Genomic DNA, 16,854 nt, shown 5'->3' on the forward strand with positions numbered 1-16,854 from the left:
GGAACCCCTGAAAACTGTACTTGCCTCTGCTAACCACTAGTGGAGGCAGGCACCTCTACAGGCGGAACCCTGTGTTAACACACCCCCAAAGTGCTTCTGCATTTATTTTCAGCTAATTCCTTATGGGGCAAGTTGAGTATGCTGAGGCATCCCTGCCTTCCATCTTTACCTTAAACATATGTCCCTGACCCTCAGCTTAGCATGTCCCAAATGTGTCTGCTCTCCTCCAACTGTAAATCCAACTGAGCATGCTCAGGAGTGGGCCAGCTCCTGCACGAATGTGTTTAGGCTCTCCAAATATAATCTCCATGGTTGCTTTGTTCAAGTGTCAGGGGTGGTAGTGGAGAAACACTGTCTCCCAGTGGCAGACTGTGCAGTTAGTTCCCTTTCAGTTTTCCAGATCTCCATTCCAAGTAGAGCTGGATTCTAAACTTCCAAGTAGAAAAGAATTTCAGGAAAAGCCAGTCTGAAGCAGAGTTAGAGTTTATTTAAAAACACAAACACTTTAAGCACAAAGATTTAGAAAAAGAGGAGCAGAGAAGAAAGTCAACATCCCCATGTCTGGGCGTCTCAGTCACAGCCAAGTGTTTTTGTTTGTTTGTTTGTTTTTTAAATTTGTTTATTGTGTATACAGTGTTCTGCCTGCATGTATACCTACATGTATGCCTACAGGCCAGAAGAGGGCACCAGACCTCATTACAGAAGTTGTGAGCCACCATGTGGTTGCTGGACCTCTGGAAGAGCAGCCATGCTCTTAACCTCTGAGCCATCTCTCCAGGCCCAGTCAAGTGTCTTTATAGCAGCTATCCATACTGTTTCTGGTGGCTTTGGCCTTGAGCCCAGTGTGATCATGGTTAGTTCCTATGCATTGGGTAGGGCACAACTAAGGTAAAGCCCTAGGTCACAGGGTTGCCGGGGAAATTAAGACATTTTTACTGTTAAAAAAAAAAAGTCTTGTTTTTGAGATTCCCAGAAAATATCTAGGAAAGGAATAAGGCCACACTTGAAGGTCTGATAGGTTCAGGCCTTAAGCATGATTCATCGTTATTTTAACACAAACTATCTCTAAATAAAGAGTAACTCCTAGCTGGCAACCTTTACAACAAATGTTAATTGTGCTAGAATTCTGCAGGAAGCATCAGCCAGTCTCCTGTTCCTTTTCATGCCCCATTTTGGGAAGAATGTAAGAGCTGGAGGAGAAGGAGGAGGAGAGACATGCTGGCTGCTGGACATCACTAGTCAGTCAACATCAGTCACCATCAATGTATAGCACCCATTGTGACCTACACAGGCTCAAGCCCCACCCTTGGGGCAGGTGATGGCTGCTGAGGGAGGGAGGATCACTCTCCTTTAGCAACATGGCCCCTGGCAAGTTGCTCACACCCTAGTGGGTGATCCCACACCGGGAGCATCTGGGCAGCATTGACTGGTTTCAGGGTTATCAGTAACAACAAAAAGAAGGGCAAGCTATTGGGAGGCAGAATAAGGGCACTAGGAGGAATTAGAGAAGGTACTGGTGGATGGAGATGGCAAGATCTATCCTATAAATGTATATGCTCCAGGAATATATTATTTAAAAAATAAATAAAAATATGGACTAGGAGAGGGAGGGGAGCAAATGAGAACAGTGTAATGACATGTATCATTCAATATATCATACCAAAACTCCTTACTTGTAGCCGGGTGGTGGTGGCGCACACCTTTGATCCTGGCAGTTGGGAGGCAGAGGCAGGTGGGTCTCTGTGAGTTCAAGGACAGTCAGGGCTACACAGAGAAACCCTGTCTTGGAAAATAAAACAAACAAAAAAAATTCTTTTTATTTAAATATGGACACTTCCTTATATACAAAGAAAAGTCATGAACACAGAGAGGAACTTACTCGGAAGAAAACAGGGTTCAGAAAAAGTGGAAGGGGATGAGAGAGGGTAATGAGGGGGTGAATATGATCAGTTTTCATCCAATCCTAGTGAGAGGCCATCATATGACATCCCATTCTATAGTACATACCCTAGAGAAATGCAAACTTATGTTCACACTTATAAGAACCTGTATGCAAATGTTCACTTTTGCATATGCAATTTTATCTATAATCCTCTAAACCTGACAACTAAATATGTTTCAGTGAGTAAAAAGTGGCATGTCCATACAAAACACCATAGAACAAAGACTTGGCTGCGTGAAAGGTTAGCTCTCGGCTGCACCCAGAGGCAAACCCATAGGGATACACAACAGGGATGTGCTGACCTACCAGAGGCTGGGGTAGGGTTGAGTTGAGGTCTGACCACACGAGACCTGTGACAGGATCTTTTGGGCAGCAGTCCTGATTTGTGGTGAATAGGTCAATCTATGTGCCTGTTAAAAATCCAGCAGGGTGTGGTGGTGGTGGTGGTGGTGGTGTGCGTACTAAGGAGGCAGAGGCAGAGGCAGAGGCAGAGGCAGAGGCAGAGGCAGAGGCAGAGGCAGAGGCAGAGGCAGAGGCAGAGGCAGAGGCAGAGGCAGAGGCAGAGGCAGCCTGATCTGAGTTTGAGGTTAGCCTAGGCTACATATCTAGTTACAGGCCAACCAGAGTTATACAGGGAGGCCCTGACTCAAAACAAACAAGCCTCAAAGAACTGTACTGGGAGTGAGCTTGGTAGGTCGGGCACTTGCCTAGCATGCATGAGGCCGTGGGTTTGAGTCCCATTTGGGAGTGAGGTGACCCAGAAAACTGTGAATTCAAAAGTTGAATTTGTATGGTAATTTAAACTTTTAAAAAGAGATTTATTTTTACTTTCTGTGTATGAGTGTATTCCCTACATGTACGTTATGTGTGCTGCATGCATGCCCGATGCCCTAGGAGGCCGGAAAAGAGCATCAGATTCCTTGGAACTGGAGCCACAGCCAGGTGGGGGCTGGGAATTCAACCCAGGTCATCTGTAAGAGCAGCAAATGCTCATAATCACTGAGACATCTCTGCACCCCCAGATTTTTTTTTTTTTTAAATGACTGAAAGATTCAAATAAAATTCTTTTAAAAGAAAATTTCTGTTTCTGACAGGAGCGTTGCATGGTACGGGCTTGGTCATACCTGCCTGCTGTTTGTGGGGTGGGTGCAGGGATTGCTCTTGCTGAAAGTCCTAGAGCAACAGTTGCCTCCTCCTCCCTGACTGCCTCACACCAAACCCCTGGGCAGTCCCTTTGTGAGAATGGGGCACAGGGAGGTTGGGTGTGGTGGTTGGTTTAAATGTCAATTTGCCATCAATTGGAATCACTTGCAGGAAGCCTTGTCTTGGTCACCTATAATGGATGTGGGAAGACCTGCCCCAGTGTGGGTGGCACCTTCTCCGGCAAGGAGGGCATGGAGCATGGCATGTGCTCCTCGCCTTCCCACTTGCTGCTGCGTCGACTACCCTGTTGTTGCCGCTTCCTCCACTGACATCAGAACCAGCGTTTCCAGGTTCTCTGTGGACTCTCCAGGCTTTGGGGCCCAGGTTGGGGTTGTTGAGGTCCCAGCTTCATGGACTGTGGCCTCTCCAGTGAGAGACCGATGCTGTGGCACTGTTCCCACTGCTGAGTGCCCAGCCTCAAGGGCCGAGACTCAGCCTTGCAGATATAAGACAACTATTTGCCATATGCTAAGTGAAATTCTTTTATTTTCACCCTACCAGTTCCATGCTTCCTGAGAACCAGACTAATACAGAGGGAAGAAGGTCTACAGCCTCGACGGCGCTTGAGATGCACAGCACAGCATCAAGCCATCCAACAGGGCAGTCTGCTGCTGTTTGCCTCATAAGTGGTCTGAAAAGTTCTAGATTAGACTAACTGGTTAGTGCTTGTCAACGTGACATAAACTAGTCACCTGGGAAAGGGGTCCCTCCACTGAGGTGAGCATGTCTGTGGGGCTTCTGGACTAACAACTGATGTGAGAGAGGGTGTATCCTACTCTGGGTTGTACCATCCCGGGCAGGTGGGCCTGGATTGTGTAAGAAATTGGGGTGAGCCAAGCCATGGGGAGGAAACAAGCCAGTAAACAGCACTCCTCCTTGGTTCTGCTTCAATTCCTGCCTTGAGTTCCTGTTCTGATGTCTCTTCAGGACAGACTGTGTGACCTGTACGTCAAATAAACCCCTTCCTCCCCACACTGCTTTTGGTGAGTGTTATACTACAAAAAGCAAACTGTAACATTGGTCTTGGCTGGGCATGGTGGAACACACCTGTGATCCCAGCATTCCTAAAGTACAGGCAAGGATCTGAGGAGCTCAAGGCTACACAGCCTGGGTTACATGTCTTAAGTCAAACCAACAAAGCCTTCTTGAGTTGGATCCTGACATCCAGGGGTTCTGAGTAGCCCTGAATTTCAGGGCCTCCTGGAGTCAACTCACTTGTCCTGACCTCTGTCCTCATAACTCCTGAACAGTCAGCCAGCCTGGGACACTGGAGCTCATGGTCTGTAACTCTGCATAAGGCCTTTTGGAGAAAGCTTGACCTACATCCATGTGTCAGGACTCCTAGGTTGCACAGTGGGAGCTCTGCAAAAGGCTTCTCAGATGAGGCCTAGCAAAGATTAAGTATTTCTTCTCTCACACGGAGGCTTCTGTGAACACGTATAAACGAAGGGCTGTGTGTAGACAGGATGGCCTTTATGATGACTACTACTGATCTGGGGCCCCACTGTGATCCAAGCCCTGTGTAAGGCTGACCTAGAAGACCAGAGTTGGGCCACTGTGGTGAAGGCAGAAACAGGCCCCTTAGCTAGTGGGTTGGCACTCACTGAGACACTGGAGAGCACCAGGATGCTTAAGGCTCTGACTTGGAATGAATGAAGTGGGATTTTGGCAGATTCAGCTCTGGGTTGGTCATCTAGGGGAAAGCTGCAGGATCCCAAGGCTGCCATATGCACTGTGCACTGGTCTCTTTGGCCTGGCCACCACTTGCTTCTCCCATTCTCTAGACAGCAACTGTGACCTATTACTCACAGAAGTTACCTTCACCATGCTATAATTAATGAATTTAATCTCTAAAGACACAGATTACAAGACAGTAATTGTTGTTTTTTGTTTGTTTGTTTGAGACAGGGTCTCACTATGTAGCCCAGGCTGGCCTCAAACTCACCTCGAAATCTTCCTGCTTCAGCCATCTAAGGTTACAGGCATGTACCACCAAACCTGTGGATTATGAGGTGAAAAGTTATAGCAACTCAGTTTTCTTATAAAAAGCACCATCTTGTGTGTTCCTGTAGCAACACAAGTAGAATGTTCAAGTTTAGACCTTGGTGTACTGTTAATGACAGGGCTGTACTGCTGCCCCCAGTACAGGAGCTGGTTGGGTTGGCTTACAGTGGAATCATCAAATGGATCTCTTTCTCATAGATGTCTGGGATCAGTCCCATTGGAGAGTTAATCATGTGCATTGTATTCTTGCCAAACAGCCGGAACTCATAATGGATGAGCTGTTCCCAAAAGCCATTGTTGGGTCGAATGATGGGCCGGCATGATTTGGTCCAAGTGTGGGCATCTAGAAGGGTCATCGCATGGTACTTCATGAGGTAGGCGAGGCACAGAGCAGCCGAGCGGCTCACACCAGCGGCACAGTGCAGCAGCGTGCGGCCCTGCTTCATCTCCACGGAATGGATGTGGTCGGCAATGGGGTCGAAGAAATCGCAGAGACGTGCAATGGGTGCATCGACCACAGGTACCTGCACGTACTGGATATCCTCATAGAAGGTGTTTGCAACTTCTACCGAGACGTTGATGACCGTGGTGATCTGATTGCTGGACAGCAGCAGCTTGTTGTTGGCAGCTGTGCCATTGCTGATAAATAGGCTCTTGGTGATCTGTGAGAGGCCACTGATGGAAGGCTGTGGGAACTGAACTGGGAAGGCACCCAACGGCGAAGTCATCAAGGTGACAGGTCAACGGGTGGTGATGTGCTAAGCTTCCATCTTTCGGCTAGGCTGTGCTCACTCAACACTGTGGGAAAGAGGACCAAGTTCAGAAGGGCAAGAACTCAGAAGACTTCTGGGAAGTGGATGGCTGGCCTCTAAGGCTAGCCAAGGCAGTCCTCGGACCAGCACTGCAGAACTATTTGGGGAACTCATGAATTGCACTGAAGTTCCATGTCACTAAGCTGAAACTGTTATTGGAGTGTTGGGGGTCTTTTCACACAGAAAATAATGGAAATGAAACAGTCACCCATGACAGGGATACAGGATAGACTTTAAAGGGACTTCGGCTAGTGGGTGGAAGGAAATCAGCCATGGCCCAAGAGACCATGGACAAAGAAAGGACCTGCAGGCCTTGGCTTTACTGGGGTGGGTTCAGGTCAGGTCCCAAAGGGCTTCAGGAGAAACATGCTGGTACTCAGCAGGGCCTTGGTCCCTAAAGAGTCCCACACAACTGGACACATAAATGGTGTCATCTACAGCAAAGCTAATAGCAAACTCATCATGTCTTTTGCTCAGCTGTGTGTCACCCGAGATCAGGTGAAGACAAAGCCTGTCAGAGCTCACCCGGAACACTAGCAATCAGAAGGCAGCAGAGGAAGGAGGACGGCTCCAGATCCATGGGCCCTCTTTCATGCCCCCCCGTCCCCCAATAAAGAGTCAGGGAAACAAACTGCAGGGATTCCTTAGCTCTTTCCTTTGTCAATGAAACAGAGCTGTTGACTTAAAAATTAACTTTTGAGAAATTGGGATTACAGAGAAAACAAGTAGATTTCCCAAGCAGCTAGCATAATGGACATCTGTCTTAGTTCTCTCCTAACAAAAGGTCATCCAAAGTAACATCTGGCCAACCAGGAATTTTTCCTACAGTTCTCTCCCCCTGTTCCTGCCTTCCAAGGAATGTGACTTTGAAGTGACCGATGTTTTTGTTTCTGTTCTCTTCAGTCCTTTTCAAGCCACAAAACCACAGTCCTCCTCTGCTTGGCTCACTGGAACATTCTATTGTACAGAATGAAGTGTTGCACAACTTAATAGAAAATAAAGCCAAATAAGATCTTTAAACTGTTGGTCTATGGGGCAACACGCCTACCTTATATAGATATGATGAAACGAGGTCATCCGAGGGCTTGTAGGAAAATTAAAATGCAAAGCCTTGTGGGGATGACAAATAAAGGCGTGTCTCTCAGGCTGAGGGCGTTATAGAGGTGCAAAGATGGTCTTGACGCAATCACAAACAGTAGGGGATAGTAATAGAGCCCGAAGGTGAGGCAAGAAGACGGGGTAAGTTCTAGACTAGCCTGGACTACTGAAATTCTTTCAAAAAAAAAAAAAAATCAAAACAACCCACAACAAAAGAACAACCTCAGTACCATTCCCCACAGAAATGAACAGTTTGGATTGAGGAGGAGGAAGCGAGACACTTGGCTGCGCCTGTTTTCGCACGAGGCCTTTGGAATCTAGGTAATTTGTCACCTGTGGCAAGTGAGACCCGAGGGAAAACAGTTTTGTTCATCGTCAGACAGCAAGTTCTGAAGGCTGATATTTCTGGAGAAAGCTGGCAAATACAGGGAGGGCGTTGGTTAAACGCTGGGTTATAAACGTGGACCAGAGTTCACAAGTTGATGGGCGGGGGAGGCCACTTCACGCACGGACGCTCCAAGGGAGTTGGCCTAGGAATGGCTCTCTCCAAGGTGACAGGACTCCCACGATCTTACCTCTTTGCCTCAGCACCGCGGAAGTCTTTCAGGAAGCGATTGTAGGGCGGAGCCGCGGGCGACGGTCTCCGAGAGGCCGGTCATGATCCTGGATCTCGGTAGCAACGGCTTCTCCTCGCGCAACAGTGGGCAGTTCTGGGGCCAGGGAGAAGCCGCGGCCCGCTGCGCACCCGGACGCAGCCTCGTAGGACTCGCGCAGTTACCAGAGCTCACCGAGAAGCCGGGTGGGCTGCAGCAGAGCCTACCGGCCCCGTCTCCACGGAAACGCGCCTAACAGCGCGTCTCGGAGAGCCCGGAAGGACCACCGTCAGGTCCGCCGCCCGCAGGCCCCGCCCCTCTCACGTTTCCTAGCAACATCCTAGCCGAGCGTCACAAAGAGCGCCAAAAGATCATGAGGTCCGCAGCCGGCAGGCTCCGCCCCCTTGCCTGTCCCCATGGCAACGCACAAACCTCCTCCTTAGACTTCTAAGCAGTTAGTTGCTCCGCGTCCGCGCGCCCTTCCACCATGTCCTTCGACTCAGCTGCTACTCCCCAGTCGTTATCCTCCACACATCCCAGAAAGCCTTCGGTCAAATGGGATCTGGGCTCGAATTTCGAGTCCGTTGCCAAGGAGACCACCGCCCCTGGCACGGACTTCCGGCGAGAGAGAATAGAGAGTCAGCCGGAACTTGGCCTCCGCAACCATCCTCAGATCTACTTCCTGCGGCCGCGGCCCCTAGTCCCGAAGTTGTTATTCAGGTGTGGTTCTGGTGTACAGAGCGGTCGTCAGACCCCCGAGCCTCCGAGGGAATCCACATTTCAGATCCACATTGCCCCAACCGTGTCCCCCACCCCCCCCCCCCCCACCCCACCCCTGCCCATCTGAGTTCCCCAGGTCCCTGAAATGTCGGGATTTTCCAGACCCAGGCCAACCCGTAGGACCCTCAGAAGCCCGGATTCCTGGTGAAGGCGCGGTCCCATTTCCAGCCCTCCGAAATAATCCTGGCCCTGCCTTACTTTAGGGTTAACATCGTGCGGTCCGAGCGCACTTTGAGGTGACATCTGGTGAGGCTCAGGTCTCAGGCCCAAATTTACTTAAGCCCTGCTTTCAAGCCTTTCCATTCTCCATGGTTCTGGGAAAGCCTTCAGTTGTTTGGCCCCAATCCTTACAAGCCTCAACCCTGCCCCTCTTCCTCAACCCAGCATCAGCCAAGTTCCTACAGAGGATTTATTACGGAAAAGCCATTTGGTTCAAAATGACCATTTGTTACTTGAAAGAGTATTTCCAACCTTTCTCCTTTTTCATGTCTAAAGTTGATAAATTTGGTGCCATCACTGAGTAAAGAGGATCTTTAAATATTTAGGATCTTTTCCTTGAAAATGGGATTTAGATTGTGTGTGAATTCCTGACCTTTAGACCTGTTTTTCTGTCAGCATCTGGGTATGTTGGGTCATCCTTCGTAGAAGCCAGGAAATGATGGAAATAGAAAGCTTGGGGTGTTGGTTTCTTTGTAATGTTTGTAAATGTAAGCACACCCAGAAGCCAGTTGTTACTTTCCGATAGAAAACGAATTGGAAAACCTTTTCTTTTCTTTCTTTCTTTTTTTCTTTTTTTCTTTTTTTTTTTTTGGCTTTTTGAGACAGGATTTCTCTGTAGTTTCTGGTGCCTGTCCTGGAACTCACTCTGTAGCCCAGGCTGGCCTCAAATTCACAGAGATCTGCCTGGCTCTGCCTCCCAAGTGCTGGGACTAAAGGTGTGCACCACCACTGCCTGTCTGGAAAACATTTTCTAATCCCTTGAAAGGTTTTATTTATTTTTACGCCCCCCCCCCTTCTTAAACTGGGCATGGCTGCCCATGCTTGTAATCCCAGCACTCGGATCAGAAATTCAAGATCATCTTCATCTTACAAGGGGGGAGTTCTAGGCCAGCCTGGGATACATGAGACCCTGTCTCAAAAAAAAAAAAATCTTTTTTTTGGTCCTAAATATAAAAGTAGTGTATTTTCTGATGATCTTATTGTTCTGATCTGCTAACCAATATAATTTATGAATATAAGTTTTCATGTTTGTTGTTCCTTCTGTTCCTGTGTGTATCAGACAGACAGGCATTTCTGTTTCAGGCAATTTGTGAAAAATGTGTGTGTAGTTCTTCCATTTTCTGTTTGTTTGGGAATCTGTGTTCAGGGAATACTTCACCACTACATTTATCATTTTTCTGGTTTCTTTTCAAATGGTTTGTTAATCATTCCAAAAGTAATGTACACTAATTAAAACATCATCAACGACAAACTGAAGACAGACTAGCAAAACGAAATCATAAGGACTATGACCTTAATTACGTCATCAGCCTGCCACGGTGTCCCCCCTTCTCTCTTCCTGCTCTCTTCCCGCTGCGCGGTCTCTGTCTCTCCTCTCTTTCTCTCTCTCCCTCTCTCCCTCTCTCTGTCAATAAAGCTCAAGAAAGGTAACTATGGCTCGTGGCTTTCCTCCAGCATGCTCCTCTGCTGGCATGGCCACCGCAGGTGGTGGCCAGCCACGAGCAGCACTGATTTAACCAACAAGAATGACCAGAAACAGTCACTGTTAACATTTTGATGTGTGTGTTTAAGGTCCTATGCTGGTTAGCTTTTGTCAACTTGAAACAAACTACTTTCTTCATTGCAGGGAACTGTGGAGTTACCCGCAGCTGATTGGCCTGTGGGCATGTCTGGGGGGCGGTTCCTAGTGATTAATGGGGGAGGATGCATCCACTGTGGGCAGGGCCATCCCTGGGCAGGTGGTTTGGTTGTATAAAGTCATGAAAAGCAGTAAGCAGCCTTCCTACTTTCTCTTGATGAGTGACTGTAACCTGTAATATGAAATAAACACTCTCCTTTCAGGTTGTTTTTGGTTAGTGTTCTGTTAAGATACTAACAGATCTAAGATACTAAGAGGCCAAGATAATCTATATACATGTTTGCATGTTATATTTTTTAAAAAACATAACAGCACACACAAAAAAAATCACTGTTTAGTAATCTGCTTTTTTCTCTGTCTAGTTACCACATCAAGATATTTATACTTGATTACATGTATTTTATCTGATGATTTAGCACAATTATCCACATGCTTTCTTGTTGAACACTAGGCTTCCAAATTTTAGAATGCATGAACATTTTTTTTAAAAAGTTTTATTTATTTATTATGCAGCATGTATGACTGCAGGCCAGAAGAGGGCACCAGATCTCATTACAGATGGTTGTGAGCCATCATGTGGTTGCTGGGAATTGAACTCAGGACCACGGGAAGAGCAGTCAGTGCTCTTAACCTCTGAGCCATCTTTCCAGCCCAAATATTTTTTTTTTAATGGGAAAAACTATTTTAAAAGTTTCACAGTGTAACTAAATTACACAATGAAAACCCATTGGCCAGCAACATCCTTTGATGTTTATTTGTTGAGACATGTGGCCCAGGTTGGCTTAACACACGATGTAATTAAGAATGGCCTTGAATTTTCCAATCCTCCTGCTTCTGCCTCCCAGTAGGTGAGGTTTTTTTTTTTTTTTTTTTTTTTTTTTTTTTTTTTTTTTTTGTGGAGCTGAGGATCGAACCCAGAGCCTTGCGCTTGCTAGGCAAGCACTCTACCACTGAGCTAAATCCCCAACCCGTGAGTTTTTAATTGGTGCTGGAGATCACCCAAGATTGTGTGCATACTAAGCACACAATCTACCAACTGAGCCTCACCCCAGTTCCCCATGCTCATACTCCTCTGTACTACTCACCCGTGTGGGTGTCTCCAACCCACTGATACCATGGGGCTCAGGATGCCTATGAATGCCAACATCCAACACAACATGATATAGCAAACTTAAAACACTAGGAGATTGGGCAAGGGTGGGAGAGACTTTTTTTTTTGTAACTCAATTGTGTGGTTTCTGAGTGTGAACTTTGTCAATGACATGGTTGTTTTGCAGTGTCAAAAGGCAGAACACACTTAATAGAGTCTCCAAAAGTCCTGTAACACCCCAAACTTCCCTCTCTTCCCAAACTCTTTCCTTAGACTTCCCTTATTAACTAACCCTATGTCCACCCAAACTCCTCCCTTATCTCTTCTTCCCTCTCTCCCTCCCTCACCCTTTCTTCCCTCCCTCCTTCCTTCTTTCCCTTCTTCCCTTTTAAAGACAGTTGCCTATGTAGCCCAGGCTGGCCTGGAACTCACAGAGATCCGCCTGGCTCTGCCTCCCAAGTGTTGGGATTAAAGGCGTGCGCCACCACTGTGTGTCTGGAGAACATTTTCTAATCCCTTGGCATGCACTAACACAACCAGCTTTCCTTTTCCTTTTTTTTTTTTTTTTTTTAAATCCTGTTGTGCTCTACCCCCGCTTCCCAGACCCCCTTAGATCTAGGCTGTGAAGGAAGAACTCCCCACCTCAACCTCTCTCAAATTCATCGTTTGCCTCTACCTTCCAAGTTAAATTCATCTAAGACCTCCACCACCTTTGCTCTTACCTTGCTGTTTCTCATTAAGATGACCACTCCCAGCCTTCTGGGTAGAGCTGGGGGGGGGGGGGGGGGGGGGGGGGTGGGGTGGTCGTGCTTGACTAGCATGTGCAGTCCTAGGTTGCACCCAGCACCACCACAGAGTAACAACAACAACAACAACAACAACAGTTCTCCAGGATTCTTCTGATTCTATGCTGACCTCTCTTGTGGTCTGCTCTGGACCTCTCTGTGCCCTCCCAGGATGCTTTTCTCCCTGTCCAGGAAGCAGCCTCTTGGCATACCTTGTCTACAGGCAAAACTTAGTGGTTTCCTCGATCCTCGGAAGGTGAGAAAACCACTTATCTTGAAATCCAAGGAGTCAGGTGGTAGTGGCACAGGTCTTTAGTTCCAGTATTTGGGAAGCAGAGGTAGGTGAATCTCTATGAGTTCCAGGCTAGTTTTGTCTACAGAGTTTGTTTCAGACCATCCAGAGCTACTTAGCAAGACCCTGTCTCAAAAACAAAACAAAACAAAATTAAACCCAAAGAGGTATCTTCCACTATCCCAGCATCTATCAAATCAGGCCTTGATCAGTTGTCTCTAACCTGTTCCATCTTCCCCTGCCCACTCTAGCATAATGAATTCCAATGATGCAAATGTGAGGAAAATTTTACCCAAGAGCCATTTATCTCGGGTGATTATTCGGGACAACCTCAATGCACAGCGCATCTACGAGATGGAGGTAGGGTACCCACCAGCTTCTGTGCTGGAGCCTGTTAGTGGTCTGACCATTCCACACTCATATCTCCTTCCTTCCTAAGACAGCTGCCTATGGAGCCCAGGGTAGAAGTGAGACTCTCGGCTCCTAGAGCTAATGGGAGGCCATGAGAGTATTTTAAGGCATGCCCCATCTTTATGGACAAGACAGATGACACTAGGGGTTCGTGTCTTGCCCAAGGTGTCACAGCTGCTCATCATGAGCTGAAGAGAGAGAGAGAGAAAGACCTCACCTCTTGGCTCATGGCTTGTTTCCTCAAAACACAGCATGTCCCATGCAGAACCCCAGCTTTACGGCTTGAATTGGCATCAGCACTAGCTGGCTAGTTTTTTCTTTTGCATAGTTATCCCATTTCCAGAAAAGAAGTAAGACTAGCAGCAGCCACAACAAACCCACAGCAGGACAAAGACCGAGTAGGCCCCATGCACATCCCCTGGGTTAGACTTCCCATGCTACGGTCTCCTGGAAGTAGGCTGGACTCAGAGCTAGGTCAGTTCTATATGATCCTGAGTGAGTCACACTGTCTTCATTTTTAAAATAGCATTTGAAATTCTTTTAGTTACAGGTTCTGTAAAGTAAGTTTGAACTAGTTTCAGCAGCATGGGGAACTTGAGTTCACATAAGCAAGGATGGCTAGGACGGGACGACATACGCTTCCCAGCTTCCCTGGCAACTCTTGCTGTCTGCCTTTTGAAGTCTGTATCCCTTTCTGCCTGACTTAGAAATACTTGCACATGTCTCTCACATCCTGATTACACTGTAGTTTGGGGGATCACCTGCGTTGGGCATGTATCTCATATCCTGATTGTGTTGTAGTTAGGGGGATCCTCTGCATTTGACATGTGTCTCACATCCTGATTGTGCTGTGGTTAGGGGCATCCCCTGCATTGGCTCCCCACATCCCATCCTGCAGCAGTTCATTGTAATGCACAACTGAATGGGGGGGGGGATTTGTCCTCACAGCCTTACAGTCTTGTTGAGACAGGACAGGAGTTAGGGAATGGATGAAATATTCCCTGTAATCTAAGAGCTGTCACAGGAAAGCAGACATATATTAGTATATATGGATGTAGGTTACAGATAATATGTAGACAGCACAGTGATTAGTAAGGACGGGGGATAGGATTTATGGAAGGAGAAAGAAACAAGATGGACCTCTTTGGCTCCTGCAAACTCCATTTCTTTGTTCCCTTACAATTTTCCTTTATTTATTATTTATTCTGTGGTGCTGGGAATTGGACCTAGGGCTTCGCACATGCTAGGCGAGTTCTCTATTGAGCGGCATTCCTAGCCTTGCAAATACCCATTTCCTGAGTTTAGTCTTCAGATTATTCCGGTTGAAACCAGGCTCTGCAGCTGCAGACCATCAGAGGGCGCCACAGTACTCTATCCAGCTCAATGCCCACTTTACAAATAGGGAAACCGAGGTCCTGGGTGGTTACTTCTAGGTTAGCAGCCTCCATGTCTCTTGTTACCAAGTGACTTGTTTATCCTAAATTCATCTCTGTTTTTTGTAAGATGAAAGCTTCTGACAAGACCAAGAGAAGAGTGAGCCACTTGTACGACCACCTGAAAAGAAAGTTCATGACAGACCAGCTGAGAAAGATGTTGCGCTGGAGGCGGGACTCCCTGAGCACCCAGCAGTACTTGGATAGGCAACGGGCCTACAGAGCCTCGACCTAGAAGGCAAGCCAGCCACCGTAGCAGTACAGAATGATCTGCCCCAGGAACCCAAACCACCCTGGTGAGAGCTGAGGAGCCCCGGAACACGCTGGTCTCCACCAGGGTGGAGCAATAAAGGGAAAGCCGCGGATAGGATAAGAGCACAGCATGGCCTCCGTTCTAGTGTGTCTTGCTCCCCGCCCCTCCCCTCTATTCCCGTGAAAGGTCGGTGTAGCCATGATGCTGGGGGGGAGGCGGATCGTCAAGCAGGTCTCCCTGGTTTTGAAAACATGGAAACTTCTGTGCCCACATTCTCTTTCTCTCTCTTTTCCTACTTCTCTCTTTCCCTCTATCATCTCCACTTTCTCCATCTCTCCTTCATGTCTACCCTTCCCTCCTTCCTTCCTCCCTCCTCCCTCCTTCCTTCCTCCCTTCTTTCTTTCCTCCCTTCTTCCCTTCCTCCCTCCTCCCTCCTTCCTTCCTCCCTTCTTTCTTTCCTCCCTTCTTTCCTCCCTCCCTCCCTCTCTCTCTCCTTCCCTCCCTCTCTCCCTCCCTCCTTTCCTTCCTTTCTTCCTTCCTTATTTTGGTCTGGAGACAACTCAGGACTTTGCATATTCTCAGCACATGCTCTCCCCGGATCCAGGGTAACACATCTGCCGGCTGTGCTGGAGCTGTTGACATCTTAGATGGAAAGGACTGAGTAATGCCACTGTGTGACATTCCAGTGGTAAGGAGGTCAGGGCAAGGCACCAAACAGTGCCACCTACCAGCTTGTATGACCTTGGAACCTCTCTGGGCCCTTGTTTCCTCATCTGAAAGAGTCAGTAGGAAGACAACCAGCCTCCAGGAGCTCATCCTTTCCAACTGCTGTCATAATGGAGGGCCCATCCCAGCCCGCCTCCTGTCTGCTCCTCCCCAGAGCCTGCTTAAGTCACACGCTTGCTTTTTTCACCAGCTTTAGGTTCTAGCAGCTCCATTCTGCCTGTAGTATAGCAGCTCGGGGCTTGGTCCTTAGCCCAGGTTAGATTGTATACCTTGAGGGCAGGAAGCAGAGTCCTCTCAGTCTTGATATGGGTCTCTTTTGGATGCTTCTCCAACCAGCCCTGAGGATAGGCCACTCCCTACCCAGTCCCCACACCTGTACCTGTGCCAAGTGTTTGACTGGCTTTGACTTGCTTACACACGTTTCTTCCTGATCAGGCCGTGACATTGACATCTCTAATCACAATATTTAGGAAATGTTATTCTAGAGAATGCCATACAGTGTCTCTTGATCCATCCCCACTGCTTTCCTGTCTCTTTTTAAAGGAAAAACTCTCCAGTCCGATGTCCTTGTCTTCTGGCTTTGGTCCCCTTCCATGATGTCCCCCAAGCCTTGAGGATGGGATACTGTTATAATTGTATTACTTGGGGTCAGATACCTCATGGCCAGTTGATGTCTGCATTTTGACCAGTTGTGACTTTTTATTTTATGTGTTTTGCCTACATTTATGTCTGTGTACCATGTGCATGTCTGGTGCCTGCAGAGGCCAGAGGCAGCGTTGGATCCTCTGAGGGTTGGAATTTCAGAGGGTTGGGATCGCCATGTGGGTGCTGGGAATCAAATTCAGCTCCTCTGCAAGAACATCCAGTGCTCTTAACAGCCAAGCTATTTCAGCCCCTATGATGATAATGGTGATGACGACAATGACTATGATGACGATGATGATGATGACAAGGAAGATGATGAAGGGTTTCTGAGACAGGGTCTATTGTGGACCTTTCTGGCCTTGAGCTTGCTGTGTAGCTGAGGATGGCCTTGAACTCCTGATCCCCCTGCCTCTATCTCCTGGGTGCTGGGATTATAGATGTGTGCTAACACACTCAGTCCTTCCTCACAATCCCTTTCCTACTACACTCAAGAGAAAGTATGTTCCATTTGTGTCATTTATTCTGCCTTATAGAATGACATCCATTTACATTTGTTGTTGTTGTTTTTTGTTTGTTTTTGTTTTTTAAGACAGGGTTTTCTCTCCGTAGCTTTGTGCCTTTCATGGAACTTGCTCTGTAGACCAGGCTGGCCTTGAACTCACAGAGATTCACCTGCCTCTGCCTCCTGAGAGCTGGGATCAAAGGCATGTGCCACCACCGCCAGGCTCTACATTTGTTTTTCTGCAGATATAATATCACTTTTATTTACAGCTGAATAAAAAATTCCTTTTTTTTTTTTTTTGAGCTGAGGATTGAACCCAGGTCCTTGCACTTGCTAGGCAAGTGCTCTACCACTGAGCTAAATCCCCAACCTTGAAATTCCTTTTTATATGTGTATTTTTCAAATCCATGCATCTGTTGATGGACAT

General features: G+C 47.5%; 2 protein-coding genes across 3 annotated transcripts; one reads left to right on the forward strand and one right to left on the reverse strand.

The window, feature by feature from the left end:
* Positions 1 to 5,091: 5,091 nt before the first annotated feature.
* Dusp18 (dual specificity phosphatase 18) lies at positions 5,092 to 8,260 on the reverse strand. 2 transcript variants are annotated; one of them, XM_036201690.1, is made up of 2 exons: positions 8,085 to 8,260; positions 5,092 to 5,947 (listed from the first exon to the last, which is right to left on the reverse strand). In XM_036201690.1, the coding sequence occupies exon 2, from the start codon at positions 5,875 to 5,877 to the stop codon at positions 5,311 to 5,313; it is 567 nt and encodes a 188-aa protein (XP_036057583.1). In that variant the 5' UTR covers positions 5,878 to 5,947; positions 8,085 to 8,260; the 3' UTR covers positions 5,092 to 5,310. The 2 variants fall into 2 exon arrangements, with proteins under 2 accessions (XP_036057583.1, XP_036057582.1); XM_036201689.1 differs by lacking the exon at positions 8,085 to 8,260 and adding an exon at positions 7,635 to 8,036.
* C10H5orf52 (chromosome 10 C5orf52 homolog) lies at positions 8,093 to 14,536 on the forward strand. Its single transcript, XM_036200318.1, has 3 exons — positions 8,093 to 8,372; positions 12,709 to 12,817; positions 14,372 to 14,536. The coding sequence occupies exons 1-3, from the start codon at positions 8,140 to 8,142 to the stop codon at positions 14,534 to 14,536; spliced, it is 507 nt and encodes a 168-aa protein (XP_036056211.1). The 5' UTR covers positions 8,093 to 8,139.
* Positions 14,537 to 16,854: the final 2,318 nt, after the last annotated feature.

The sequence above is a fragment of the Onychomys torridus genome, chromosome 10 (assembly GCF_903995425.1).
Source record: "Onychomys torridus chromosome 10, mOncTor1.1, whole genome shotgun sequence".
Lineage (NCBI taxonomy): Eukaryota > Metazoa > Chordata > Mammalia > Rodentia > Cricetidae > Onychomys > Onychomys torridus.

Excerpts from the sequence above, each read along its gene's own strand:
- Dusp18 (XM_036201690.1), bottom strand. The coding sequence starts at position 5,877 with ATGACTTCGCCGTTGGGTGCCTTCCCAGTTCAGTTCCCACAGCCTTCC.
- C10H5orf52 (XM_036200318.1), top strand. The coding sequence starts at position 8,140 with ATGTCCTTCGACTCAGCTGCTACTCCCCAGTCGTTATCCTCCACACAT. Across the intron at positions 8,373-12,708 it reads GTCCCGAAGTTGTTATTCAG|CATAATGAATTCCAATGATG; the intron begins GTGTGGTTCTGG and ends TGCCCACTCTAG. Across the intron at positions 12,818-14,371 it reads AGCGCATCTACGAGATGGAG|ATGAAAGCTTCTGACAAGAC; the intron begins GTAGGGTACCCA and ends GTTTTTTGTAAG.